The 12,909-nt window shown below is 41.0% G+C and overlaps 1 protein-coding gene across 2 annotated transcripts in view; it reads left to right on the top strand.

Moving 5' to 3' along the window:
• The first annotated feature begins 12,036 nt into the window (after window positions 1–12,036).
• The window catches only part of TMEM192 (transmembrane protein 192), a 29,704-nt gene continuing 28,831 nt past the window's right edge, over window positions 12,037–12,909 (top strand). For both annotated transcript variants that reach the window (XM_059374220.1, XM_059374228.1), the window contains exon 1: window positions 12,037–12,177. In XM_059374220.1, coding sequence (XP_059230203.1) covers window positions 12,151–12,177 — 27 coding nt within the window. In that variant the 5' untranslated portion in view covers window positions 12,037–12,150. The remainder of the gene's footprint in view (window positions 12,178–12,909) is intronic.

Below are 12,909 nucleotides of genomic sequence, written 5' to 3' on the forward strand. Positions count from 1 at the left end.
AATGCGGGACTCGATCCCAGGACCCTGAGATCATGACCTGAGCCGAAGGCAGCGGCCTAACCCACTGAGCCACCTAGGCGCCCAGTAGCACACTCTTTTGATCACTATGGCTCTGTAGAACGTTTTGAAATCAAGAAGTGTAAGTCTTCCCAATTAGCCCTTTTTTTTTTTTCAAGAATATTTTGGTGATGCTGGATTCCTTGAAATTCCCTGTGATTTTTATAATGGGTCCCATTTCTGAAAAAAAAAAATATTGTTACGCTTTTCCTAGTGATTACTTTGAATCTATATTATCCCTTTGGATAGTATGTGATCTTAACAATATTAATTCTTTTTTTTTTTTTTAAGATTTTATTTGTTTATTTGACAGAGATCACAGTAGACAGAGAGGCAGGCAGAGAGAGAGGAAAACAGGCTCCTTGCTGAGCAGAAAGCCCGATGCGGGACTCGATCCCAGGACCCTGAGATCATGACCCGAGCCGAAGGCAGCGGCTTAACCCACTGAGCCACCCAGGCGCCCCAACAATATTAATTCTTGCAATCCATGAACATAGGATGTCTTTTCATTTGTTTAGGTCTTTAATTTTTTTCAGCAATATTTCTTAGTTTTCAGTGTACAATCTTGAACCTCCTTGGTTAAATTTATTCTTAAGTGTTTTCTCTTGGTTTTGGCCCTGATCATGATCTCAGGGTCATGAGATTGAGCTCCACATCATGTTCTGTGCTCAGTGTGGAATATGCTTAAGAATATCCCTCTCCTTCTGCCCCTCCCCAATGTTCACTCTCTCTCATAAATAAATAAATATTCCTAAGTGTTTTATGTTTTCTGTTGCTTTTGTAAATGGAATTACTTTTCTTAACTCCTTTTTTGTAGTGTTTGTTGATTATATATAAAGATGCAACTCATTTTTTGAATTGACTTTATATCCTGAATCTTCCATGAATTTGTTTATTAATTCTAACAGTATTTTAGTAGATTCTTTAAAGTTTTTTAGATATAACATTATGTCTTCTTTTTTTAAATGATTTTATTTATTTATTTGACAGAGAGACATAGCGAGAGAGGGAACACAAGCAGGGGAGTGGGAGAGGAAGAATTAGGCTTCCCACTGAGCAGGGAGCCCAATGTGGAGCTTGATCCCAGGACCTTGGGAAGGCAGACTTTTAATGACTGAGTCACCCAGGCACCCCAACATCATGTCTTTTAAGAATAGAGGTAGTTTTAGTTTTTTCTCCCCAGTTTATTTTTTTAAGATTTTATTTATTTATTTGACAGACAGAGATCACATGTAGGCAGAGAGGCAGGCAGAGAGAGGAAGGGAAGAAGGCCACGCTGAGCAGAGAGCCTGACTCAGGGCTCCATCCCAGGACCCTGGGATCATGACCTGAGCCAAAGGCAGAGGCCTTAACCTACTGAGCCACCCAGGTGCCCCTTTTCTTCCCAGTTCAAATGCCTTTTATTTTTCTTGCCTAATTTCTCTAGCTTTGTATACTTTCATAGCATATATTTGCATATCAAAACATCTTTTTTATATGTGTATTCTTTTTTCATTAAAAAAAATAACATGGGGTGGCTGGGTGATGGACATCAGGGAGGGTATGTGTTGTGGTGAGCATTGTGTATTGTATAAGACTGATGAATCACACATCTACACCCCAAAACAAATAATGCATTATATGTTAAAAATAATTTAAAAATTGTTAAATAGAACATGACTATTATTTTGCTACTATTACTACTACTTTTATGACACACTATATTACAGAGCCTCTTTTTGCCAACATATATAGAGCTATCTTATTTTTAAAATTGTTGGATGATACCAAAGGGGAACCTGCACCTCAAAGTTTAGAGCAGCAATGTTCACAATAGCCAAACTATGGAAAGAGGCTAGATATTCATCAACAGATAAAAAGATAAAGAAGATGTGGTAAATATACAGAATGGAATATTATTTAGCTATCAAAAAAGTGAAATCTTGCCATTTGCAATGACTTGAATGGGACTAGAGGGCATTATGCTAAGTGAAATAAGTCAATTAGAGAAAGACAATAATCATACGATCTCACTCATATGTGGAATTTAAGAAACGAAACAGAGGATCATAGGGGAAGGGAAGGAAAAATAAAGCAAGATGAAATCAGAGAGGGAGACAAGCTATAAAAGACTCTTAATCATAGGAAACAAACTGAGGTTGCCAGAGGGGTGAGGAGTAGGGGAATGTGGTGGCTGGGTGATAGACATTTAAGAGGGCACATAATGTAATGAGCACTGGGTATTATATAAGACTGATGGGGACACGTGGGTGGCTCAGTGGATTAAAGCTTCTGCCTTCGGCTCAGGTCATCCATCTCAGGGTCCTGGGGTCGAGCCCCACATCGGGCTCTCTGCTCAGCAGGGAGCCTGCTCCCCCACCCCCGCCTCTCCGCCTACTTGTGATCTCTCTCTCTGTCAAATAAATAAATAAAATCTTAAAAAAAAAAAGACTGATGAAATCACTGAACTCTACCTCTGAAACTAATAGTACACTATATGTTAATTAATTGAATTTAAAATTAAAAAAAGATTTGTATCCAAAATCTATAAATAACTTATAAAATTCAACACCCCAAAAATTAATAATCCAGGTAAAAAATGGGCAGAAGACATGAATAGACACTTTTCCAAAGAAGACACACTGGTGTCCAACAGACCCATGAGAGGATGCTCAACATCACTGATTATCAGGGAAATGCAAATCAATACAATGAGCTATCATCTCACACCTTTCAGAATGGCTATAATCAACAACACAAGAAACGACAGGTGTTGGCGGGGATGTGGAGAAAAAGGAACGAACTGCACTGTTGGTGGGAATGCAAACTGGTGCAGCCACTCTGGAAAACAGAATACAAGTTCCTCCAAAAGTTAAAAAATAGAACTACCCTATGATCTAGCAATTGCCCTACTAGGTATTTCCCCAAGGTATACAAAAATACCAATTTGGGGGTGGATACCTGCTCCCCAATGTTCATAGCAGCATTATCTACAGTAGCCAAACTATGAAACAGCCAAAGTGTCCATCCACTGATGAAAGGATAAAGAAGATGGAATATTACTCCTCCATAAAAAAAGAATGAAATCTTGCTATTTGCAGCAATGCGGATGGAGTTAGCATTATGCCACGCAAAATAAATCAGTCAGAGAAAGACAAATACCGTATGATTTCACTCATACGTGGAATTTAAGAAACAAAACAAATAAACAAAGGGGGAAAAAAGAGAGAGAGAGGAAAACCAAGAAACAGACTCTTAACTGTAGAGAACAAACTGATGGTTGAAAGAGGGGAGGTGGGTGGGGGAATGGGTGAAATAGATGACAGGGATTAAGGAGTGCACTTGTGATGAGCATTCGTCCTACGGAAGTGTTGAATCACTCTATTGTACACCTGAAACTGATACTACACTGCTTGTTAACTAATTGGAACTTAAATGAAAACTTGAAAAAAAATTGTTGGATAATATCTAGGTATGGATACATAATTCACTTAACTATTCTACAAACAATAGATATTTGGGTTGTTTCCATTTACTTGGCATTTGACATTTATTTTATTTTTTTTTAAAGATATTATTTATTTATCAGAGAGGGGGTGGGGAGAGAGCGAGCACAGGCAGACAGAATGGCAGGCAGAGGCAGAGAGAGAAGCAGGCTCCCTGCCAAGCAAGGAGCCCGATGTGGGACTCGATCCCAGGATGCTGGGATCATGACCTGAGCCGAAGGCAGCTGCTTAACCAACTGAGCCACCCAGGCGTCCCATGGCATTTGACATTTATATTTTAATTTTAAGTTGTCTTCTTCTTTCCCATACAGAAGTTTGAAACTTTATGTAGTCAGATTGATTGCACTTTTTTCTTTAGTGCTCCTGGCTTTGGGGTCATGCATGGAAATTCCTCCTTTTCTTATAGACTATGTTACAGTATGTTTCCCCTAGAATTTTTGTTAATTTATTTTTAAGCTTGAATGTTTGAGCTATTAGGAATTTATTTTGGTTTAAGAACTTTGGGAGTGGGGCACCTGGGTGGCTCAGTGGGTTAAAGCCTCTGCCTTCGGCTCAGGTTATGATCTCAGGGTCCTGGGATGGAGCCCAGCGTTGGGCTCTCTGCTCAGCAGGGAGCCTGCTTCTCCTCTGTCTCTGCCTGCTGCTTTGCCTACTTGTGATCTCTCTGTGTCAAATAAATAAATAAAATCTTAAAAAAAAAAAAAAAACTATGGGAGTGATCCAGCTTTATTTTCTTCCAAGTGGCTAGCTGCTTTCCCCAATATCATTCATTAAATAATCCATCAACTTATAAAAGATATCTTATAAATTATACTTATAAAAGAAATATAAAGTTCAAGTTGAAAAAGGAGTAGGGCAGAGGTACCTGAATGGTTCAACTGGTTAAGTATTTGCCTTCAGCTTAGGTCACAATCCCCGGGTCCTGGGATAGAGCCCTGCATTGGGCTCCCTGCTTAGTAGGGAGCCTCCTTCTCTCTCTGCCCCACCCTCTCTACTCATGCTCTCCCTCTCTTTCTCTCAAATAAATAAAATCTTTTAAAAAAAGAAGAAGAAGGAGTAAGATCTTTTCACCCCCACAAGAGTTATATAGGCAAAGACAGACTCTGAGATTAAGTTTCCTTACTCTCAGAGAGTGAAGATTACTTACTTATCTTTCAGAATTGAATCAGAGCCAAATTAGGGAGCTCCTGCTCAGCTCAGTGTGGAAGACTATAGCTTCTAATTTGGGTTCTCTACTCATACCCTTCCGTCCAAGTCTCTCTCTCTTTCTAGTTTTCTCTGTGAAACCCAACTCAGTTGCCACTTCATCCATAAAGAAATTATTTCTTCATTCCCCAAAAGTTTATTTTTGGGGGCGCCGAGTGGCTCCGTGGGTTAAAGCCTCTGCCTTCAGCTCAGGTCATGATCCCGGGGTCCTGGGATCGAGCCCCACATCAGGCTTTCTGCTCAGCGGGGAGCCTGCTTCCTTCTCTCACTCTGCCTGCCTCTCTGCCTACTTGTGACCTGTCTGTCAAATAAATAAATAAATAAAATCTTAGAAAAAAAAAGTTTATTTTTGCTCCTGGTCTACTTTAAACACACATCAGAATGTCCAGCAATCCCCTTCAACACTTGGGTCCAAGACTAGAAAGAGGAAATAGGAAAGGGTTGACAGAAGATACCAGAGAATTGGGCTGAGGCTGGAGACCAGAACATAGTTAGAGAGCATAGTTAGGGGCTGCCTGTGTCGCTCAGTGGGCTAGACCTCTGCCATTGACTCAGGTCATGATTTCAGGGTCCTGGGATTGAGCTCCGCATCCGGCTCTCTGCTCAGCAGAGAGCCTGTTTCCCCCTCTCTCTCTGCCTGCCTCTCTGCCTACTTATGATCTCTCTCTGTCAAATAAATAAATAATTTAGAGAGAGAGAGAGCAGTTAGGAGAAAGCTGAGACCCAATGGGAACTCATGAATATAATTTACTCAGTCCCTGTGGAGGCTCATTTTAAAGACAAAAGGATAGGCAAAATCTGAGATTGGCATTTACAAAGACTAGCCAGAAAGCAAGGAATAGAAAAAAAGAAACATAGAACCTACTGATTGTTTTAGTTTCCTACAGGGCCTACCAGTGTCCCATATTGGAGATCTTTAATAAGTACTTATTGAGGAATGAAAAAATGAATAAGAGAGTACCAAACATAAAATCAAACTCCAATTCTATTATTAACAAGTGACCTTGGGCAAGTCATTTAAATTCTCTTACCAATTTTTTCAACTGTAAAATGCAAGTAATAATATTACACAATCCCAGCTCTGAGGACCGTCATAAGGACCAAAATAGTATGTTGTTTTCAAATGTAAACTTGAAAATTTTTGTAAAATTTTGTAAGTTGTCATGCCCACATAAACACTGCACCTAGGATCCTTCTTAAGGAAAGACAGGACATATACAACCCATGTACAAATTTACATATTATTTGCTTTTGTCTTTTGTTTTCTCTCCTTTTTAACACTCTAAGTAACTTAATTTTCATTTACTCTAAAGAATAAGTCCATGTCTTATATTAACTAAGGTGTTATAAACAACAGATCCCTGTGTATCCTAGCTTATTTCACATTGGTTCAAACAACTTCAGAGACTTAGAAGCTTTGAGGTTTTCTAAATATTGGAAAAATCAACGTAATTATTTTATAAGTTATTGGGGGGACATTTTCAAATGTGCTTCAAACTTCAGCACACAGAATTATGAATTGTATTTTAAAACAAAATTTTTAGGGGCGCCTGGATGGTTCAGGTGGTTAAGCATCTGCCTTTGGCTCAGGTCATGATCCCAGGGTCCTGGGGTCTAGCCCTGCATCAGGCTCCTTGCTCAGCAGGGAGCCTGCTTCTCCCTCTCCCTCTGCCTGCTGCTTCCCCTGCTTGTGCTATCTCTCTGACAAATAAATAAATAAAATCTAAAAAAACCCCCAAAATTTTACTTCTTACAGCTTCATTAAGCAGGATATCACTGCAAAAAGCTTAAAGCCCCATCTTCCAGTTATTCTGAAATAATGAAATCCTTCATGAAAATGCAGAAAACTAACCTGGCTGGATTACAGAACCTGGCACTTAGCATTACAGTAGAGCCAGAAGGGAGCAGAGATCAGATGAGGTTAGCTCTAGAATTACTAAGTAGTGGCCTTGATTTTCATGAAGGTTATAAATGAAGGTTACACTTTCATAAAGGCTACATTTTCATCCTGAGTTTCTGTAAATGTTTCTCTAAAACTTTATTTTTTATAAGATTATATTTATTCATTCAAGAGAGAGAGCGAGAGAGCGCAGTGGGGGAGAGGGGGAAAGGGAGAGGGAGAAGCAGACCTCACGCTGAGCAGCAAGCTCAACTCAGGGCTCAATCCCAGGACCCCAAGACCATGACCTCAACTGAAGGCAGATGCTTAAGCAGCTGAGCCACCCAGGCACCCCTGTTTTTCTAAAACTTTAAATGAAAACAATTTTTTTGGTCTAAAACTTCATATATTTGGTATCTATCCAAAAATAAATAATTTTTGGAAGTTTTAGCAAATTTGTTCTCCCACTCCCGAATTAGTCAGTGAAACCAAAATAAACTTTTCTGCCTTCAGAAACAAGTGTGTTTTTAAATGTCAGTACAAGAACTTTAGGAGAATACAAACCAATAATGTGGGAGGAGGTGATGGGTAACACATCTGAAATTTCATAGGTTCTGAGGACTTCTAATATACCTTTTTCATCCAAATATGAAATGTTTAGTTACAATTGGATCTATTTGTGGGACCTGGTGCTCTCAAAGGCCCACATATTTATGGAACAAATAAATAGAAGCTGCAGAATATTTCTGAGTGCTCACAATATCCTTAAATTCCTTTCTAGATAAAAAAAAAAAAAAAATTCCAGGAAAAGTATAAAAGCAAAAATAATTTGATATACTAAAATAACTGTTGACTTACTTTTCTGTCTGTTCATTGAAAGGGAAATTGTCAGCAGCATCTCTCTGGGTATCTAAGAGACACTTAGCTAGAAAGCATTATCCAAAGCCAGAGCTTGGGATTAGTGTATTCCTGACAGAAGAACGGGGAAGCTTAAGAGAATCATAGAAAAGTCTAGCTAAGATTGGCTCAATCTAAATTTTGATTAAAAAACCAAATTAAGGGCGCCTGGGTGGCTCAGTGGGTTTAGCAGCTGCCTTCGGCTCAGGTCATGATCTCAGGGTCCTGGGATCGAGTCCCGCATCGGGCTCTCTGCTCAGCGGGGAGCCTGCTTCCCTCTCTCTCTCTCTGCCTTCCTCTGTCTACTTGTGGTTTCTCTCTGTCAAATAAATAAATAAAATCTTTAAAAAAAAAACAAATTAAAAAAAAAATTTAAATTTAAAAAAATTAAAAAAAATAAAAGAAAACAAATTAAAATCAGTATTAGTAGCTAATGAGATCTCACTAGAGGGCGCCTGGGTGACTCAGTGGATTGAGCTGCTGCCTTCGGCTCAGGTCATGATCTCAGGGTCCTAGGATCGAGGCCCGCATCGGGCTCTCTGCTCAGCAGGGATCCTGCTTCCCTCTCCCTCTCTCTGCCTGCCTCTCCATCTACTTGTGATTTCTCTCTGTCAAGTAAATAAATAAAATCTTAAAAAAAAATAAAAAATAAGAAATATTAATTGAGCAACTATTGTTTACATGCTACATGTTACTATGGTCGGATGAATAAGGGAAGTTGTATTAGCAACACTATAAAGTGAATTAAGGACACATTTTACACTGATGTTAAAAAAAAAAGGAGATATTATTAACACTTCAATATCTGTGATTGGGCTAAGCACTGCTCGAAATAATGTTGATGGTGATAACACTTATAGCAAAGATAAAGCTTCAGACCTGAATCAAAAGGTCACCTGTTTGGCAGAAAAACAGTTTCTTCCTATCTTCTTATTCCTCAAGGTGAACAGATATAAGAACTTTCACTAAAAATATTTCAATCATGCCACAATGAAAAGTCACGTACCTTTATAAATATCATTTCTTTACAGGGTTTTGCTTATTTAAATTACTTTGATCAACACTAGAACATTATATGGACATTTTAATAATCTTTCCCGATAATGACTAAATTTTCATTCCCCATACATGTCATCTGTGCCTGAGTACTATAATAAATCCTTTTCAAATTTTTGGAGAGAGATCCACAGAACTGTATTCCTGCACCTAACCTATTGTTTCTGTTTATATCCCCTGAATATGAATATCAATGTCTTTTAGTGGCAATCATATGATTTTCTTTATCTCTAACTTTTGACCTGGGCATAGTAAACATAACTATGCTTGCATGGCTAGGCCTAAAGAAAATGATGAGGCAAAGACATATCTTCTTTCTAAGGACGCCAAGGTGGATCAGTCAGTTGAGCATCTGCCTTCAGCTCAGATGGTGCTGGGATCAAGTCTAGCATTGGGCTCTTCGCTCAGCAAGGAGCCTGTTTCTCCCTCTCTCTGTGCCAGCCGCTTCCCCTGCTTGTGCTCTCTCTCTCTCTCTCTGAAAAATAAATAAATAAAATCTTTAAAAAATAAACAGTCACCTTTGTCATTCCATAGGGCAACCTTTTCTCCTGCTCTTTCTAATCCTTGGGCCTCACAGCCTCCCACTGAGGCACAGCTCCTGGCCTGACAACCTCTCTCCTCTACCAACCCACTCCTATAAATTCTTGCAACGTTCAGAATTCTATTTCCTGGCACCATTGCTCCCTTCTGGTTTCCACAGGGTAATCACAGATTATTCCTACCCTAAAGCCTTTTAGCCGACCAAGTGCACCATCATCTTTCCCCCCCACTACTATTTTTATTTTGAAAAATTTCAACCTCCAGGAAAAAAAGACATACTGAACTATTTGAATAATGTAATATTTTAGTATACTATTAAAACAGCGACTGTATATGTTAATAATGTTTCAATAAACCTGACTTACACAAAAAAGTGACTAACATTTTGAGTGCTTAGAGATAGCACTGTAACAAGAGCATTACATGCATTATTTCATTTAATCAAAAATCCCTCCAAAATTGGATCTAGTAATATTTCCATTTTTACAGATAAAGAAACTGATTCCTAGAGAATTTAAATAAGGTGCCCAAGATCATACCCCTAGTAAGACAGAATTCAAATCTTCATGACTAATTCCAGAGCCTTGGTCTTAAACAGTATAATGTACTTATTAAAGTATACTGGGGTGCCTGGGTGGCTCAGGCTATTAGGAAACTGCCTTTGGCTTAGATTGTGATTCCAGGGTCCTGGGATTGAGCCCGGAATTAGGCTCCTTGCTCAGTAGGGAGCCTATTTCTCCCTCTCGTGCGGCTGCTCCCCCAGCTTGTATGTTAGCGCTCTCTCTCTCTGTGTCAAATAAATAAATAAAATCTTTTTAAAAATAATAAAATAATTTTTATACCTTATAATATTTATAAATATTATAAATAAAGGTATATTTGTAAATATACCTTTATTTATACCTCTTTTTATAACTAAAAACAACGTGTGAATCTTGACTGAATTTTAGATGATGGAAAAGAACTAAAAAAGGTATCTTAAAGAGCCCCTCAGTGGATCAGTTGGTTCAGCTTCTGAGTCTTGGCTCAGGTCATGATTTCTGCCTCCTAAGATGAAGGCACAGGAGGAGAAATGAGGGCAATCGCCTTGAGATTCTCTCTCTCTCCCTCTGCCCCTACCCCTGATTGTGCTCACTCTCTCTTTCACTCTCTAAAATAAGTAAGTCTTTTATTTTTTTTTAAAGATTTTATTTATTTATCTGACACACAGAAAGAGAGATCACAAGTAGGCAGAAGCAGGCAGAGAGAGAGGGGAAGCAGGCTCCCTGCTGAGCAGAGAGCCCGATGTGGTGCTCGATACCAGGACCCCAGGATTATGAGCCGAGCCAAAGGCAGAGGTTTAACCCACTGAGTCACCCAAGTGCCCCCATGAATAAGTCTTTTTAAAAGATTTTTAAAAATTAAAAAAATATTTTGGGGAAATTTTGGAAAATTTTTGCCATGAATTGTTTATTAGCAAACATGGAGCTACTTATTGGTTTCTTAGTTGTGATAATGATATTGTGGTGAAATAGGAAAGTGCCCTTATTTTCAGTCGATGAAGTATTTGGAATGAATTTTCATACTGTCCTCTAAGTATTTTCAAATGATTCCCTTAACATGTGCATGAACACTAGAGCACACATGCACACTCACTCACAGCGCTGTGGTATAATATGAACTGATGAATGGATGTGAGGGTCACATGGATGTTCACCGCACTAGTTTTAAAACACTTCCCTAGGTTTGAAAATTTTCAAGACCAAATGTTGAAGGAATATGAATGCCTGGAAATGGCTCTTGGAAAACAATTTATAGGTGGCGCCTGGGTGGCTCAGTTGGTTAAGGGACTTCCTTTGGCTCAGGTTATAATCCTGAAGTCCAGGGATGGAGTCTCATGTGGGGCTCCCTGCTCAGCGGGGAGTCTGATTCTCCTTCTGACCCTCCCCCTTCTCATGCTCTCTCTGTCAAAATAATAATAATAATTTATAGAACCTCAGGAAATTTTAAAATTTAGATTAGGTGGAGTCTTGTATCAGCTTTTCCTTGACTGATACTTGAGTAATTTTATTTCCAATGTCATAAACAGGATTACACCATATGCAATGCACAAATAAGCATTAAAAAGTATGAAAGTGTGCATATTCCCACTAGTAGCTGAGTCAGATCAGGAACTGATGTTTAACACAATTTTTTTAAACTTTCTTTCCATTTTTACAACATAAAAATCATGGATTTTGGGGCGCCTGGGTGGCTCAGTGGGTTAAAGCCTCTGCCTTCGGCTCAGGTCATGGTCCCAGGGTTCTGGGATCGAGCCCCGCATCAGGCTCTCTGCTCAGCAGGGACCCTGCTTCCTCCTCTCTCTCTCTGCCTGCTTCTCGGCCTACTTGTAATCTCTATCAAATAAATAAATAAAATCTTAAAAAAAAATCATGGATTTTCAGAAAAGTTTTATTTATTTATTACATTAAAAAGAAACAAAAGCCCTAAAAATCCTGAACTGCTTCATTTCCCATTAGTGAAATGTGTAAATATGTCATGTAGATTAGAATCTTTATTCTGTTCCTATCATCTACTGGTGGAGTTTCCAGCTATAAATGGCAGCGGTAGGATTCTATAGCTGGCTCTACTCATGCATGGAGCTGTGCCTCCAAACACAAACTAAGGAAGACTGAGAAAAGTTAATGTTTTTTAAAAAGAAACAAGTGGCGGCAAAAACAGTTAAATTCTTGGATTCGGAATGCAACCTTTAACACGCAAGCTCTGGCCACCACCCGACCTGATCAGAGATTGCCGGAAGCCAGGCGGTCAGTGCAGCTGCGGGAGGCCTACAGGCCTGTATCTCAGGGCGGGACACGCCCCCACATCTTGGCCAATCGCGAGTGAGGAGGCGGGGCTCGGGGGAAGACGGAGGCGGAGCGGGAGCAGGAGGGGGTGTGTCTGAAGTGGGGGAGGCTAAGTCTTAGAAGGTGGCAATTTTCCTAGGCCGGCGGCGCGGGGAGCAGGTGGAGAGGCCCGGCTGGCCGGGGCTTCGGCCTCAGGCTTCGGGAAATGGCCACGAGGGGCAGGATGGAGGACGTGAGTGCGCGGAAGTGGAGGGAGGCTGGTCCCGGAACCCCTTTCTTCCCTTGCTGGGCGCGCGGGGCGGAGACTGCCAGGGGAAGCCACCCTTCACCGCTGCGGCCGTGGCTGGAGGCGGCGCTTCCTGGGCAGGGCTGACCCGGGGCGCGGGATCCTGGGACGAGACCCCAGGAGGCAGTGGGGTCCGCGACGCGCCCGCCGGCTCTGGGCTTCTGTTCCCGGGTGGAGGTCGGGTGGGCTGCTGGGCGGTGGGTGCGCGGATGTGGGGTCCCCTGACGGGCGCCCAGCTCACGTGCGGAGCGCGTCTTTGATCCCGGAACTGGGAGCTTCACGTGATGCGCGTCTGGCCTGACAGCCCTCCCTCGGGCGCTTCTCTGCGCGGGCGGCTGGGCTGCGCTCACAGGTCCTGGGGCGCAGGGGCGTCAGTCTCCCTCGTCGTGGGTTCTCTGCGTGGGCTTTAGAGCGCCGTGGACCCGGAGCGGCTGTGACAGGCAGTCAGGCCGCCGCCATCCCACGGGCTGACTCGTCGCTGTCATTGCTCAGAAACCCGCACTAGAGAAAACCAGTGTTGTGATGTTTTGACTGCAAGCGTGATAGTCATGGGAGGATATTTTAAATTGCCTTACTTCATGGGTCCAAACCAGATTACTAAACAAACAAACCAACCATAGGCCTAGTTTACAGTCTGTATAGTACAAAGTGAAATCTTGACTTAAATATATTGAAACT

This window comes from Mustela nigripes, chromosome 1 (genome assembly GCF_022355385.1).
Source record: "Mustela nigripes isolate SB6536 chromosome 1, MUSNIG.SB6536, whole genome shotgun sequence".
In the NCBI taxonomy this organism is placed as follows: Eukaryota; Metazoa; Chordata; class Mammalia; order Carnivora; family Mustelidae; genus Mustela; species Mustela nigripes.